Source organism: Tarenaya hassleriana, unplaced genomic scaffold (genome assembly GCF_000463585.1).
Source record: "Tarenaya hassleriana unplaced genomic scaffold, ASM46358v1 Cleome21, whole genome shotgun sequence".
In the NCBI taxonomy this organism is placed as follows: Eukaryota; Viridiplantae; Streptophyta; class Magnoliopsida; order Brassicales; family Cleomaceae; genus Tarenaya; species Tarenaya hassleriana.
The window spans coordinates 2555517-2572371 of NW_010965451.1; the positions used below are offsets into that span (position 1 = coordinate 2555517).

The following is a 16855-nucleotide window of genomic DNA, read 5'->3' on the forward strand; positions in this document are numbered from 1 at the left end:
GACATCAATAAAAGACTTCAAACACAACTCTGCATATTAACATCGACATTATAGGGGATTTCCAAAAATCCAAGGTTCTGAAAACCCAATATTGCAAAAACCCTAGATTTTGGGGATTTTGCCTATTCCACAAGGTGTAGATTCTGCAAAATCTCTGCAAAACTCATCCTTACCTGGTTATTCCATCGAACTATAACACATTACCTTGGATTATCAGCTTCAAACTTCGATCGCAGCTTCCTGTTTCGGTTTCACCTACTACGTCGTTCTCTTTCATTTTTCTAGAATTTCCTTCGATTTTTACTCTTTCTGATGTAAAGAACAGATAATAACCCTAACCGGATTATTTTTTACTCAGTTTTTATCGAATCGATTTTTTTTTTCAAACCGGGTTGTTAACTGAACCGAATTTAAATCAATTGGTTCATCAAATGCCACGTAGATTTCTAATAATCTGATGTGTATCTACGTGTTCAGTCAATAAATACCACGTATGTCAAAATTAGTTAGAATCGATTAGGATTTTGATAAGAATTTAAATTGTGAATGTTTTTTTTAGTAAAAATCTACAAATTCAGTATGAATATGGAAATTTTAAAAGTTAGAGATGAATTTGGTTGTTATCTCTAAATTCGATGATTTTTTTTGGAATTTTCCTATATTAAATGTTCTTACTTTACAATTTTCTTAAAAAAGACAATATTATCAGATTCCACCACATATACTGATGCTTATATAAATTTTACACCTCTTTTTTTCCTGTTTTGGTTCAAGGGGTAAATAAAAGCATAATTTCAGCCGTTGATGACGTGCATTGCGATATGTGGGTCCCATGTCCCATTTATTCTGGACCGTTGATTTCTTCATCTTGTTGTCGTCATCACTCCGGACGTCTTCGTCAGCAGGTGAACTGTGTTCGTCCGTGATGGCCTCCTCCAATCAGTTTCCTCCACGTGGCGAGATGTGGTTTGTGTCCAAATCAGACGAAGGGTTATTTTATTTGCCTGCCTTCCTTTCCCTTAAATAGCAAAGAGCAAACCCAAAAAAAAAAAAACAGGCCAGGTTACTTCTGTTCCCTGAATTACAAGCATGTAAATTTATCGGGAGAGAGAACTGCCTCGTTGTCCCTATCACTATAATTCACGAATCAAATCGATCGGCGGAAGGGAGAGAATGCCACAGATTCTCTGTTTTTAGAGAGGAAAATAAACTTTTTTTTTTTTTTTTGTGTGTGTGGGTTTGAGGTTCAGAGAGAGAATCAAGATGGAGAATCATGGGAAAGAGCTAGAAGGAGATCAAGAGGTGGTGGTGGCGAAGGTGTCTCCGGCGCCGGAGACTGAGGAGGGAGTGGAGGAGGAGGGGACGGTGGTCGGCTCAAGCTTGACATTGGAGAAGGTCGCCGCGGCGAAGCAGTTCATCGAGAGCCATTACAAAGCTCACATGAAACACATCCAACAACGCAGACAAAGGTAAGAAAAAAAAATGTCCGATTCATGGAATTACACACAACCTGTTCGTCAATATTCCTGTATCACCAACTGGGTTCCCAAAAATTTTACTTCTTGCAACATGTGACAGGGTTTCCTTGTTAGAATCTGCATGGTGTTGTTTTAGGAGCTGGTGTGTTCTGAATTTTGATTTTTTAACGCGACACAGAGAATGTCCAAAGAATGTTTTTCTTTGATCCCATCCTGAACCTTATTGTTGTTGTGCTTTAATGGCGTTTTGGTTTTGCAATCATCATTGAAGGCGGTTGGTTTTGGAACAAAAGTTAGCATCTTTGGATGTGTCACAAGAAGAACAACACAATCTGCTGAAGGATTTAGAGCGGAAGGAGACAGAGTATATAAGGCTTAAGAGGCACAAAATTTGCGTCAGTGATTTTGATCTTCTAACCATTATAGGCAGAGGAGCCTTTGGAGAGGTTAGTCATTTGAATGCATATCCGTATATGTCTGAATTTCAGCTTCTGCGATCTTTGCTTGAAGACTTGTCTAAACGTTGTCTTATGCTATATTTGCAGGTAAGGCTATGTCGCGAGAAAAAGACGGGCAACATTTATGCAATGAAGAAGCTGAAGAAGTCAGAAATGCTTAGCAGGGGGCAAGTGAGTTCTATAGTGAATTTTATTTTTCACCTTCTCTCGGGCTTCACTAATGAATTTCGTCTCGAGAAATTTGACAGAGGGCATAAGCTGGGCATATAACGTTTGGTTGTTTTGGATAGGTCGAACATGTAAGAGCCGAGAGGAACTTGCTAGCAGAAGTAGCCAGTGACTGTATCGTGAAGCTTTATTATTCTTTCCAAGATGCAGAATTTTTGTATCTAATCATGGAATATTTGCCTGGTGGTGATGTAATGACTTTGCTTATGAGGGAAGAGACCTTGACCGAAACCGTTGCTCGATTTTACATTGCTGAGAGTGTTTTGGCTATTGAATCTATACATAAGCATAATTATGTTCACAGGTTTGTCCTAGTTCTTAACTGGTCCCCCATTACCATAAGACAGCACTGAAAATTCAGTATTGAAAGTATGTCTTTTGCAGGGATATAAAACCCGACAACCTTCTGTTGGACAAGAATGGTCATATGAAGCTGTCTGATTTTGGTCTTTGTAAGCCTCTTGATTGTAGACATTTGTTGGCTATTAATGAAGACGAACCACTAAACGAAGATACTTTGAATGAATCGATGGATATTGACGGGAGCTTGAGCGGATTTCGTGGAAGGAATTGGAAGAGCCCATTAGAACAACTTCAGCATTGGCAGATAAGCAGGAGAAAACTGGTAAAGCTCGAAATCATTAGGCAACTCTAATTTAAATCATTCCATAGTTGTTCTTTAATTTGCATTTTCATTGTATAATTCAAACTCGGATTTGTGTTAGATTTCTCCGGCTTTCTTATTCTCTTGTTTTGAAATAGGCATTCTCCACAGTTGGCACCCCAGATTATATCGCGCCAGAAGTGTTGTTGAAGAAGGGATATGGCGTAGAGTGTGACTGGTACGTTATATATATGTGTATATATATGTATATACATGTTATCAAATTTATTTTAAAATCCAAATTTCAGTTCTTGGACTATTATACATACATTCATGTGGTTGCAGGTGGTCGCTGGGCGCCATTATGTACGAGATGCTTATAGGTTATCCCCCATTCTACTCCGACGACCCAGTGACCACTTGCAGGAAGGTATAACACTTCTGCATATGGTGACTCTTTCCTGTCCTTTTTTTTGTTTTGTTAAATGAGATGCCAATATGTTTCTTATGTCTTAGTTTTTAATTTCGGGACATATTTTCTTGGAAAAAGTTTCAACCATTTAATGCATTGCTCAATCACACTGCTTCGACTTGGCCTGTTAGATTGTGAACTGGAGAAATCAATTGAAATTTCCCGAGGAAGCGAGGTTGACACCCGAGGCCAGAGATCTTATCTGCAGGTTGATCTGTGATGCTGAGAGTAGGCTTGGTTCTCAAGGAGCCGAGCAAATTAAGGTAATGTAAAAAAAACATAGCATACCCGGGTTTTTACCCTCCCTCGTTTTTTCCCATGTTTGTACATCGTTTGTTTTTGACAAAGAAGAAGATGTTAGGCTCATCCCTGGTTCAAGGACGTTGACTGGGACAAACTCTATGAGATGGAAGCAGCGTTTAAGCCAGAAGTTAATGGGAAACTGGATACCCAAAACTTTATGAAATTTGACGAGGTAACCCCGAGACGATCGAGGAATCTTCCTCTCTTTCTTGTATCTGTGCCCTTTTAAGTGTATCTGATATCTTACCATTGATTCTGCTCCAGGTTGATTCTCCAAAACCCGGGAGAACAGGATCTGGACCGCTAAGGAAGGTATTGAAATCTTGATCCTGTTTATGATTGTTTCAGTATGAGTTTCTGGTTCTGTTCTTATCGGGTTGTGTATTGTATTGTTTCTCTTGTCAGATGCTTTTAACCCCTCAAGATCTCAGTTTCGTTGGCTATACGTACAAAAACTTCGATGCCATACGTGGCCCTCGTCTCTCTTTAGGTACCGGAATTGTATATTTTTGGTCTCGTTTTTGTTGATTTTTTGGGGATTTCTCCAACAATCTCTTGAACGAATGCAGATACAAGAAGCATTTCTCCCCCACGCTCATCAACTGAGTCAGCCCAAAGTAAGTATATAGCTTAAACACGAAAGCCATGTAAAATTCCCGTTTAATCTGCCCAAAACAATTCAGAGACATCTTCCAAAATCCGGGAAATGGTAGTTTACAGATCAAACTAATTCCCTGCTTTTCTTTTCCCCAGGTGATTCTGCAGTAGATTACGCACAAATCTGAACCGAATTCATCACAAACATGATATACTCCAAGTCAGTTTCGATCGGATATCGTCTTCTTTGGAGCAGAAAGCCCGTCGAACTCCCTTCATTTTCTTACGGAACCCGCTCGCTCGGGTAAACTTACAATCCGTTTCAGCAGATTTCTGATCCTTACAACTTGATCATTGTCCTGTCAGAACCAGATGAGAAGATTTTCAGCACTGTTTTCGCTGTTCTCGAATCCGCTTTTTCGTGTTTTTTTTTCCTCCGTCTTTTTCGGCGTGTCAGCTGCCCAGATTGGCTTACTGTAGTTTCTGGTAGCCTTCTCTTGCGGCAGTTCCCGGCCTTTGGTTAATCTTAGTAGCCATCTCCAAGAACTTGTTCTTGTATATCTCAAAGACAGAGAGCTTCATCTTCTGTATTCTTTCTTTGCAATAATGTCTTCCCTTAAAGACAAGACAAAAAAACCTTTTTCATTGTAATGTGAAACATTACATCCCTTAAGTACATGTTAGTTAAAAGTCTCGTCATTAATAATGTAGTTAACATCTGAAACAAACAAAGAAACATACATATAAGTAATTATATCTATTGGAAATTTACATGGTTAGAAGAAGTTTATAATATAAATGCTGATTCGATCTTAGGAAACTATTGTGTATACGAATCCATATGTAACAAGACTATAAAAATTATAAAATTTTTCTGTAAATTTGATTGGAGAATAACTATTGGATATAAGAATTGTCAGGAGATCCATTATTTATTTTAAATATTATTTTTTGATCGTCCTAACTGAAATTTATAGTTAATTTGGTTATCCAGACTATATATATTTGCAACAGTAAAATCGCCATTCGTCACAACTTGTTCCAAAGCCATGAGCTGTATCAACTTTCAAGCCGGCTCGGGTTGAAATTACGAGGTTACCCCTGATATTACCGCGACCTTGGACTATATGAGCGGGTAATAAATGGGTAAAATCGTCATTTCCGAGATGCTAGTTCCATCGTCGATCAAAAGCAGCAAGGAATGAACGCACGCTCGCTCGCTTCGATCCCGTCCTCTCATGGCTATTGCACGAACGTCGCTGGATTTCGATTTCGGGCTCTCCACGAGATCATTTGAACGATCCAATCTCCAGAGTCCCTAATCTTCGGGGGATATTTTTATCCTGTGGAATTTTTGTTCGCGATTTTGATTCGAGGTAAGAAAAGGTTTCGTTTCATGGTTTCATCTTCAGAAGTTGATCCAGGTTCTAGGGTTTCCTTCTGTGGTCTTTCTTGTGTTTTTCTTGCTTGCTGAAGGTGGTCGAGTTTGTTTATTGAATTTTTATGTTTGATTCATTCCTCTCCTAGGGTTTTTGTGGTGAAGTTTCCGGGGGCTGTTTTAGTTAGTGAAACTTCGATTCTTGTTTAATTTCTTGGGACTTTGGAGTAATGAAGTTAGATTTTTATGAAATCTCTGAATTTGGGTGGCAAATCAGTTCAAATTTTGTACTTGAACTTGGGAAATCTTGTGCGAAGTTGAGCATTTAGTTTCATGATTAGCCGGCAATGTAAATCAACTATGATGAAGACATTTAAGGAATTCGCTGTATCTCTTTCTATATTTTGTTTCTTATTCAAATTCATTATGGCGTTGAGACACTTCACTAATTAGGTGATTGGCTTCCCAATTTTGCCCGGTACTGCACGAACTAAGGGAGCTGAAAATTTGAGGAAATTTTCCACCCATTTCCTCGGTCTCAGTAATCAAAAGAAGGAGAATTACTGAGGAAGTAAGGTTAGAGTAACTCGATGTTGATGGAATAACATACTGGTTTCTATTTTGTTTTTGGATATTTGATCTTGCTCACCACCTTCCATTATTGCTAATGGTGGAAATTAGTTGTTTAGTATTTATACCAAAAATTCTCTGCGCTCTTATTTTTCCCAGATCGATATCAGCAGATTCTGCTAAAGTTTTGAGTGGGTTTTGATATTTGTGAAGCGGTTATATTGATAGTAATACATTAGGGGGTTAAACTATACCGGAACCAATTTACTCCTATCCAATTTTCTCTGGACTTGTGTAACTGAATTCCCATGATTGTGTATATATGTTAAGATTTGAGATTATGTTTTTTTTTCTTTGTTTCTGCCAATAGTTTGTCAGTGTAGCTTAGATGTTATGCCTTCTTGTCATGTTTAGGTTCTATCCTCAATATCTTTAATTTGTTTGTTTTGCAAGTAACGCTATATGCCTTTGCATGACAAAGAGTTAAGGTACTGTGGGACTAAGGTTCTAATACGATTTTTTATTTGCAGGTGCATTTTCAGTCCATTTTTTAAGAGCTGAGAAACTAGCATTTATGTGCTGCAGCTCTACAAGCTTGTCATGCTCCACTGTATATATAGTGTGTATAACAAAGCAGTGGACTTGCGCAAGCTGAGCAAATGTCAGCACCAGGGAAATTTGATTATTCTTCTACTGGGCCAGATAGGCCTTTATACAGATCCAACTTAGCTGCTCAGATGGAAAGATCGAGCAGCTTTCGTGAGACCATTGAACACGCTGCCCCATCTTCTCATCCAACCATGTTGAGGAGCACCTCGCCAATAACACAAACTGATGTAACGAATTTCTTCCAATGTTTGCGTTTTGATCCAAAGGTGGTTGCTGCAGATCACAAGTCCATTCGTCAAGGTGACTTTAAACGGCATGTGAATATTGCCCTTGGGATAGCAGATGAGTCTCCCAGTGGACCACTGAAAGGAAAGTTGATTCCATCTCCTATACCGGAAGAGATCAAAAGACTAAAGTCTGGTCTGCGTGAAAACAATGTGAAGGCCAGGTAGTTTAATTATCATAGGTTATTTGGTCATGGTTGAAATTGTGTTCTTGCTAATTGACTTTTTGTGGTTGCAGGGAACGTGTAAAAATTTTCACTGAAGCTTCTTCTGTATTTAACAAGTTTTTCCCAAGTGTGCCTACAAAGAAGAGGTCTCGACCAGAAGGTTTTTCTTGCGACCGGTCCGGTGATCGCTTGGTTTTAGGGTCAGGCTTAGGTAAAATGGGAATTCAGGGTCAGACTCTGGCTGGTGGGTTTGAGCTTGAGCAACAAAAGTCAGATGAACGACCTAAAAGTGGTGTACCAAACAAGCGCACACGCACTTCCATGGTAATTTCTGAGTTTTGTTTAGCAAGGCCTGCATTTTTGTATTTTCCTTCTATAGCTGCTCGAGCAAATATCTCGCTTCATACTTCAATAGTATAAAGTATAAACCTTTTATTCTGTGATTTATCATTTGCTACATCTACTGAACTAGTTTTTGGTGAAAACTTTGGTTTCTGGTCTTCCACCAAAGCTAGAAATTTTACTTTCTGATGCTGATATAGAAATTTGACTTCAATGTTCAAATTAAATGTTGCTATCAAAATTAATGTTTCTTAAACTTCCTGGAACTTTAGATATTGTACTTAACCATTGATATTGAACAATTTTATCATTGTAGATTTATGTAAGTGCCAAAATGTTCCTCCATCTATCCGAAAAAATGGTTGTTTGAAAATTGTTTGGCTCTATGTTGTAAATATTTTCATCTATTTATTTAAGTTTTGCCAGTTTGTTTTTGCTTCTCAAGAGTATTGATTTGTTCTTTTTTTTGGTTGATTCAGATGGATGTTCGAAGTAATGCTATTGTTAGGCAATCAGCTCATGTAGATAGGGATAAAGACGCAATGAGGGTAGCAAATCATAATGCAGTTCAGGGTGAAGATCGAACTTCATCAATTGGAATTGATGGTTGGGAAAAGTCGAAAATGAAGAAAAGGCGATCTGGTATAAAAACAGATGTTTCTACAAGCTTGGTGTCAAATAAAGCTGGTGATGGTTACCGAGACTCGAAGCAGGGGATACAGCAGAAAGTAGCTGGCGATTCACGTTCAAGATTGAATTGTGACTCAAATATCTTAAGGTATGGCTCATCTATTCAGATGATAAGCAAACTCACTATTGGGTTCAATACGTTAAACTGAATTTCAGAGGATGATGGCTTTTATCCTTATTGTTACTGTCATGTCCCTGCTTGCATATTTCGTAAAATTTCTTTTATTTCATTTCGTAGAGATCTGTCATTAAATTGGACAAGCGGTGATATAAATGAAGTTAATCTTTAGGTTTGAGAAATAAATGGTTGTTGTCTCATGCGAACTTTTTTTTCTTACAATGCTTTGGCTTTGAATTCTTTATCCATGTATTTTAACCTTTTTCCGGATGTTTTGTTTTTCTGTGTTTTATTGTTCCAAAAGATGATTCTTCTGCACCTCTCATCTGTATTTTGGAGATGCATATGAGAACAAACAGATTTTTTTAATTTATTTCTGCAATCTTTTGCTCCGTAGCCAATTCAGTGACCTTGGGCCACTGATTGCTTTAATCCATCTACTTGTTTGTCAAATGGATGATGGTTATGCTTTTGAAGCTCAGACTATGTTGGGATTTATTTTATCCTCGTCTGATTGACCATTATTTTCTTCTCCACTCTCCTTTGTTGTCCTGTCTGTGAAGGCGATTCTCTCTCCCCTTTGATTGTTATTCAATAGATTATATTCTCCTAGTCTGTTTGTTTGATGTAGGCAAGGAGCCGCTAATGGAGCTGCTGGATATGGAAGATCTGATAACCTCGCTCAGCAGGCAGGCTTAGCCGGACGGTCTTCTCTTTCCAGGGTTGATTCTGATCACAGTTCTTTGTACAATGAGAAGAGAGAACGGTCTATTGGTTCTGACAAGGAAAGGGTGAATCTGAGAGCTGTCAACAAGTAAGTGCTATAATCTTAAGCACGCTCTTTCAGTTTTACTGTCAATAGCATTCACACACAATGTGTACCTTGTTTCTGATCCCTTTTTATCTCTGGTTGCTCCACCCCCCGCCGGATGGTTTGCAGGTCAAATATTCACGAAGAATTCAATTCTTCAAGTCCAACTTCAAACGCTAGAGCAAATGCTTCAATTCGCGGGCCAAGATCGGGATCGGGGCTTCTGCCAAAACTTTCGCCTGTGGTCCATAACACTCCTCCAAGTGATTGGGATATTTCCAGTTGTACAAACAAGCCACCCACATTATCTGGGGTCACCAATCGCAAGCGGATGTCATCTAATCGGTCTTCATCACCACCTGTCACTCAGTGGGCTAGTCAAAGACCACAAAAGATATCCCGCATAGCAAGAAGAACGAATTTAGTCCCCATTGTTTCGAGCAATGACGAAGTTCCCTCCTCAGATAATATATCAGATATTGGCTGTAGTGAAACTGGGTTTGGATTCCATAAACGTTCACCTGCAGCTTCTCCTATGCAAATGAAACTGAAAGGTGAAAACAGCTTCTCACCAGCAGCTTTATCAGAAAGCGAAGAATCTGGCCCCCCTGAAATCAAGTCTAGAGACAAGGGTAAACAATCTGATGAGGTAGATGACAAAGCTGCGCACAATGTTCCAAAAATGTCCATTCCTATTTTACAATCAAGAAAAAATAACAAGGTTGTGGCCGGTGAAGAGCTCGGGGATGGTGTTAGGAGGCAAGGAAGAACAGGCCGTGGCTTTGCTTCTACAAGGTCTCTCACGCCAATGGGGATGGAGAAACTTGGCAACGTTGGAACTGCAAAACAACTTCGCAGTGCAAGACAAAGTCTTGATAAGAGTGAAAGGTACAGAATCATATTCTATACAAGTACTTCTTGTTTCTCTCTTTTTTGGTTTGATATCAACAATTTTTATGTTCATGGGTCTAGTCTCATGGTTATCTTCGTATATTTTGAGCAGCAAGGCAGGCCGTCCACCTACTAGGAAACTCTCTGACCGTAAGGCTTACAAACGTCAGAAGCATACAGCATCAAATGCAACACTAGATTTTCTTGGTAAACTTAGTTCAGTTTAATCAGGATTATTTTTGTTTGGCAAAATTCATACTTTGCCTTTATTTACATATTGGTTGAATTTCTTAGTTGGTTCAGATGATGGACATGAGGAGCTACTAGCTGTTGTCAATGCTGCTATAAATTCTGGTAAATCATTGTTCTCAATTCCCCTTTCCTGTGCTTATTTGCCAAACTTTATCTATGTATCAATTTATTTAATCCATGATGCAGCTAGGAACTTGCCCAATTCTTTCTGGAAGCAAATGGAGCGTTACTTTTGCTTTATATCTGATGCACACATCAATTTCTTGAAACAACAGGTGATGCATTTTATTCCAATTCGTACACACAGAGATTACAATTAGGATTATCTTCACACATTTGTTCCAATTGATTGATGTAAATCCTGACTGCTTGCTTATATAATTTTCATATTAGTTCCATTGGTGAATTTGTATCCACATCCGAGCACTTGGACATGGTAATCCAGTGGTTTAGGAAATTTTCTGCAAGGAACTCTTGGGTTCAGTTTTCCTACCCCTCTCCCATATAATTAGAAAGTATCTATTATACATTTAATTGATTTAATTGGGACATTTATCGATATTTTGGCCCCTCCCCATCTCTGTAAATTTGTGAATATTTATGTTATTGTATGGGTATGGATGCCTATAGTTAGAGTTGCAGTTAGACTTATCTTGAACTTAGAAATAGAGTAATATTAAGATTGGAATTCAGGTTTCTAGTTTGAATAAGATTAGCTAGGAATCTCCATATGTCAGTCATCAGATATTCGCTTAATTGGTTGCGAGTATTTTCTGAGAGAACACAAAAACCATAATCAGGTGTCAAGCGTCTGTTAAAATTTGTAATGTTATATAATTGCAAAACAATAGCCACATATTTGGGTTTTAGAAGTTGAAATCCATCAGGAATTGTTCTAATATTATCACTCTTTCAGGGAGAACTTTCCTCTGTCAGACCGATGCTGAGGACATCTTCAGTCTTTGATAGTTGTGAAGTGTATCCCCAGGAACTGACAAGCAGAATGGACTCTAAAGCTGCTCCTCTCTATCAGAGACTGCTATCAGCTTTAATTTCTGAGGACACTAGTAGCATAACTGAAGATTCAGAACTTGATGGATTTGGAAGCGTGAATGATCTTGATGTTGAGTCTGAATTCAGTGGTTTGAATCATTTGGAGTACAATGGATATAGGACCAATGAAGGACTGGAACATGAAGAGTCAGAAAATGACGTGTCTGTACTTCTGCACAGGGGGATCAACAACTCAGTTCACCATCCCAACGGCAGATTTTCTGACTATTCATCCATCAATTTCACAGACATCCAGTATGTTAATCTGGGGATAGACGAGAAGATTTATCTGGAGCTTCAGTCTATCGGAATTTCTCCGGAACCCATGGTATGTTCAGTCAGAGGTTGACTACTTAGAACAGTGTTGGTGATTTTTCTTTTTCGTTTTCTTTTTCCATTTGTTGGTGGATAAAATTGCTTCACTTTACTTTATGAAATTTGGTTCTTATGCCAAGGTTCTTTGTGGCTTGATGTTTTTTTGTGATGAGTTTGTTGCAGCCTAGCATTTCAAATGTGGATGATGAAGGAATTGTTGACGACATAAAGAAACTAGAGGATGCAATCTGCAAGGAGGTATATTTTCTCATTGAATTATGTTCTTAACCAAATGTAGCATCACCGCCCATGTGTGCATTTGTTACCTTTTTCCTTTTGACTTATGTACTTTAGAAGATTCTGTTTATTTTATATATAACCACCATGAAAGGATAAAAAAAATACTTTGTGGTTTTGTTGCACTTCTCGAGAATCAAGATAGTTAATTTTGTAATGTTTTCTGTTAAATTATCAGGGTTTGAAGAAGAAAGAGATGATGAATAGGCTACTAAAGCCTGCCCTCGAAATGAAAGAATGTCAAGAGAAGTATGAGTTTGTGTCCCTCTGCTTTTACCGCATGCCTAGCCAAATATGTACTATTCTCCCATGGTTTCAATGTAATATCTTGTTCCTATACATAGGGAGTTTCATCGGCTTGGTTACAAAAAACTCGTCGAAATGGCGTACGAAAAGAAAAAGGTAAACTAAATTTGGCCTGCAAAGAGTTCATTTTCAGTTTTCTTTCCTTGTCCTTGCTACTGTTTTGCACTTCTGCTCTCTTCTGAGTTTATGCATTGATTAATTTGAGTGGCTTTTACTTTACAGGCAAGTAGGCGTCATCACACCAGCAGCGGAAAGAGTTCCAGTAACAAAATATCCAAGCAAGCTGCATTGGCCTTCGTTAAAAGGACACTGGATAGATGCCATCAATTCGAAGAGTCCGGCAAGAGCTGCTTCAATGAGCCTGCTTTTAGGGATATGTTCATTGCCGGGTTGGCTCAAACCTCCGATACTGCAGCTGATAAGGAATACATGCCGTCAGCTTCAAGTATCATCTCTAAACCCTGTAAAAAAAGTAAACTTTGATTTAAATCTCACAATCACACTGTTAATTTTCTTAATGTTTCCCTTGACCCTTGCAGCTTCCATGGCTTTACAGCCAAGTTCTTCAGCGTTGCGAATTGGGCAAAACGGGGAGAATTATGTGATTTCTTCTGATATGTTGGTGTCCGCAAATGCTTTACTAGAACAAACCACGGGTAAAGACGACATGACATGGTCAAACAGGGTCAAAAAGAGAGAACTGTTACTCGATGATGTGGGTATAGGGGCATCTCTCACAAGTGGTAGTGCGAAAGGAAAGAGAAGTGAGAGGGACAGAGACGGGAAAGGACAGTCCTCTTCTCGAGGTGGAACTAATAAGATTGGTCGGCCATCATTGTCCGGTGCCAAGGGCGAGAGGAAATTGAAACCGAAACCGAAACAGAAAACAAGTCAGATATCGGAGCAACCCAAAGCATCATCATTATCATCCAGATCTGGTGAAGGTAACAGTGAGTATAACCTGGAGGCATTGGATGAGTCCGAGCCTCTTGACCTGTCACAGCTGCAAATACCGGACAACTTAGGAGGTCCAGACGATTTCGATGCGCAAGCAGGGGACCTAAGCTCGTGGTTGAACATCGACGATGATGCATTGCAAGATCATGATATGATGGGGCTTGAAATACCAATGGATGACCTTTCAGACTTGAACATGATGGTTTGAGGTTACTACTCTTTCTTTCTCTCCATCTTATATCTGTATAGTCACGTTTGTTATACTATTGACGAAGAAACGTGAGGAAAAGGAAAAAAAAAAGTTTTGCATCTCTCAAGGAATAACCAGTCACCAGGAATGGTTATTTGGCTGTTGGCTCCGGCAAATTAGGTCATATAGATTCTTTTCATCTTCTTCACCTTAGGGTTCTTTCTTATATAATTCGATTCTAGGGTGAACTTTTTTTTTCCGTTTTTATTTTCGGGTTTCCCTTGATGGGTGTTGGATTTGGCTCAGTTGGTAAGTTAGGTCGGTAGGTAAACTTCCGGCTGTAAAGAGCTTTTGCGGCAAAGAAAAAGAAAGGATGGCATATATATATATATATGAAATGGTGGGTCTTCTTCTTCTTCGAGCTTTGTAGCTTTCATGACCATTGTCTTTCCATTGTACATACGTTCTATTTTCCTAATAAAAAATCGCAGATTCTTCCTCCAATTCCCTCACTGCACGCTTTCGTTTTTAATACCCCTTTTGATGCATTGTTTTTAAATATAGATGTGGTTATATCTTGGACATGAATTACCGTGATGCATAATTGCTAGAAGTTTTTGGTATCCATTTTCCCTGTTAACAATATACAGGTGGTCCACGGGCTGGGCGGGTACCAAACCCGGAGGTCCCATGGGTATCTATCCTTGGAATTCGAGATCTTGCGCCGGTTAAAATTTGAGGCGCAGATTTTAGTATTGGTTTTCTCGGCCGATTATCCGTATCTACGGGTGAGGGTAACAGGGGAGAGAGATGATAAGGCCGAGCTGATAGATGGGGAGAGAGGCTCGAGGCGAACTTCGACTCATATCCTCTTCCCTTGCCTAACCTCTGGTCTCGACTCTTACCCTCTCGTCTCGGCTCTCATCTTCTTGTGCCTTGACCCTTAGTTGGCCCTCTCAACCCCTACTTCCTTGACTGGGTATCTAGGCCTCACCTTGTGGGTACTCGAGAGTCGAGTATCCGACCCTTACACAGACCAAACCCGAGGTATCTTGGTTGAGATACTCCTACACTTTTTGTATTAACTGATATTGGATCCGTCTTTTTACTCCTTTTGGCCACCTTGGCTTGCCTCGAACACGTCTCTCTGTCTCATTTCTCGTGTTGTCGTATATCGCCTCTTTCTTCTCTCCCTTTGCCTCTTCGTGCTCCTTGTTTCATATTTTCATTGGTTGAATAATCTATGGATATCCGAAATATTTGGAACATTTTGCGGATATACAAAATTCAGGAATTCGAATGGCCGACTTGGCTCAACAGTAAAACCATTTACCGTGGGGTCTGAGGTTGCAGCCTGCGGGTCTGAATCCATCTCTCTACATAAAATGTTGGGGTAAGCTAATCTAGTATATTCCCTTCCTCAGCACCCCAATCAGATGGAGATACGAAATGGGTTGGTCTTTTTACAAAATTCGGGAACTCGGGCGATACGAGTACGATGATAGATTTCGAACCCTAAAATTCGAGAGAGTGGTTTAGGGTCCGCCAATATCTAAAATCACAGCTAACCAACAGGTCGGGTTCAAGAATTTCCATCTTGGTCGGGCATCAACTCTTTTCACAGTATTTGTTGACCGATTTGTCTCGAACGGAGTATTGGGTTTTAATATCTGCTTCGAACTTGTAATGCTTTGTAATATAATTAGTATAAACCTTGAATGTGGTAAAACTTTTACCAATTGGCATTAGAATTCGAATCTAAGTTACTATAAAATGTTAACTAAAATTTGGTCACCAAAGTGATAAGAATATTTTGATATTTCAAAACAAGAGAGAATTTTCTATTTTTTTTTTTTTGCCTTCATCATTGATTAAAGACATACTTGCTTAAATATAACGGAAAAAAAAATAAACCCTAACCAAACTACCATTTAACCATAGTTACATTATAATAATTCTAATAGAATGAAACTTTGACAAGTATATTGGTGTCATCTTTTTTCATGCTTATCATTCGCAAAAAAAAAAAAAAAATGATCCCAATAATAAGTTACTCAACATAATGACGATATTTACCAAAAAAACATAATGACGATATTAGTCGTATATAATGACCAAAATAGAAAAAGAATTAAAAATATTCTATTTGTTTTTTACAAATGATTTAGGTCGAATCTGAATCAAATAATAAATAGAAAAAATTAATTTAAATGGATAAAATTAATTCGGACTTACATAAAAAGAAAGTGGATGTACATAAAATTTAAATTAGTTCGGATGTACATTGAAATTGAATATTGAGATAATAATAAATTAAAAATGTAGATCAAATTCAAAATAAATAAAAAACGAAGGAAATAAATTTATGATTATTGTGAATCTGTGAAATAACGTGTATATATATATATATATTTTTGTTTTGGGTACCATTTAGAAAATATAAATGGCTAGAAGCATATAAAAAGCCCACGCGCAGCCCAAAATAATGGAAAGCCCATTTGTATTGAACGACCACCAGTCGCGTAAAAAGAGAGTAAAGCTCACGCGCTCAAAATCGCTGGGCTATAACCTTTGGAAATCTGGACTTTTCCATCACTTTGGGCTTTTTGAAACGAAACTGCGCGTGGGCTTTTTATATGCTAAAATAAAGTCAAACTTTTAATTTATGTTTTTGACCCAAAGCCTATTCTGTTTTGTTTGACTAAACACTAAAGCCCAGTTTGATTTTGTTGACAATCACGGGTGGTAATTCTCCCTCTTTTTTGTTTAAATAATAAATTAAAACTTTATATTATTCCGGTTATTTTTTTTAATGAAAATTACTAATAGTAATTATTATCAAAAAATTCAATTAGGTAAAAAATTAATCGATAAAAATATTAGAGATACATGTTCTGAATATGTATATTTTTTTAAATAATAAAAAAGACATTTAATTAAATATTTTTTTCAGAAACAAAATTATAAAATATATAATTTATAAAATTTTTAAAAATATCATTTGATGGAACAGAAAACTTATTTCCAATTATATATATATAAATATATATATTTCTTAATAATGTTATAAAACCATTTCAACCAAATAACAAAAAATATATTATTATTAAATTAATATTATTGTATAAAGTAAAACATTAGATGATAAAATAATAAAAATTTAAATAATATAACACAGAATTTTAAAATATAGATTAGATTGTATTCTATACTTATAATATAGATTGCAAAGAGTTTAATTTGTATTTTTATAAAGGAAGCTCCTTACAAAGCATCTTTATAGAGGAGTTGGGAGAAGAATTCCACCACGAGTGTAGTGTAGTGTATACAACACTTACTTGGCAAAAATATTTTGCAAGAGATTACTATTATATGAACTTATGACCTCTAGATTATAACGATATCACTTTAACAGGTGCCAAGATTTGTTTTAATTTCTAATATATATTATTCATTTAAAATGTGTTAGTGGAAAATATTTAAAG

The 16855-nt window shown here is 37.7% G+C and overlaps 2 protein-coding genes across 4 annotated transcripts; both read left to right on the plus strand.

The window, feature by feature from the left end:
* Positions 1 to 786: 786 nt before the first annotated feature.
* LOC104814634 (serine/threonine-protein kinase tricorner) lies at positions 787 to 4732 on the plus strand. 2 transcript variants are annotated; one of them, XM_010542781.1, is made up of 14 exons: positions 787 to 1062; positions 1251 to 1469; positions 1750 to 1924; positions 2024 to 2107; positions 2227 to 2468; positions 2549 to 2789; positions 2927 to 3006; positions 3114 to 3198; positions 3372 to 3503; positions 3602 to 3715; positions 3808 to 3855; positions 3949 to 4033; positions 4113 to 4160; positions 4297 to 4732. In XM_010542781.1, the coding sequence occupies exons 2-14, from the start codon at positions 1264 to 1266 to the stop codon at positions 4326 to 4328; spliced, it is 1572 nt and encodes a 523-aa protein (XP_010541083.1). In that variant the 5' UTR covers positions 787 to 1062; positions 1251 to 1263; the 3' UTR covers positions 4329 to 4732. The 2 variants fall into 2 exon arrangements, with proteins under 2 accessions (XP_010541083.1, XP_010541082.1); XM_010542780.1 differs by lacking the exon at positions 787 to 1062 and having other exon boundaries at positions 1069 to 1469.
* Positions 4733 to 5337: 605 nt separating this feature from the next.
* Positions 5338 to 13871, plus strand: LOC104814635. 2 transcript variants are annotated; one of them, XM_010542782.2, is made up of 15 exons: positions 5338 to 5516; positions 6619 to 7145; positions 7220 to 7472; positions 7970 to 8268; positions 8930 to 9112; positions 9239 to 9997; positions 10113 to 10207; positions 10295 to 10354; positions 10439 to 10527; positions 11169 to 11633; positions 11804 to 11878; positions 12096 to 12166; positions 12262 to 12319; positions 12446 to 12668; positions 12763 to 13871. In XM_010542782.2, exons 2-15 carry the CDS (start codon positions 6748 to 6750, stop codon positions 13386 to 13388), a joined length of 3654 nt encoding a protein of 1217 aa, XP_010541084.1. In that variant the 5' UTR covers positions 5338 to 5516; positions 6619 to 6747; the 3' UTR covers positions 13389 to 13871. The 2 variants fall into 2 exon arrangements, with proteins under 2 accessions (XP_010541084.1, XP_010541085.1); XM_010542783.2 differs by lacking the exon at positions 5338 to 5516 and having other exon boundaries at positions 10304 to 10354.
* Positions 13872 to 16855: the final 2984 nt, after the last annotated feature.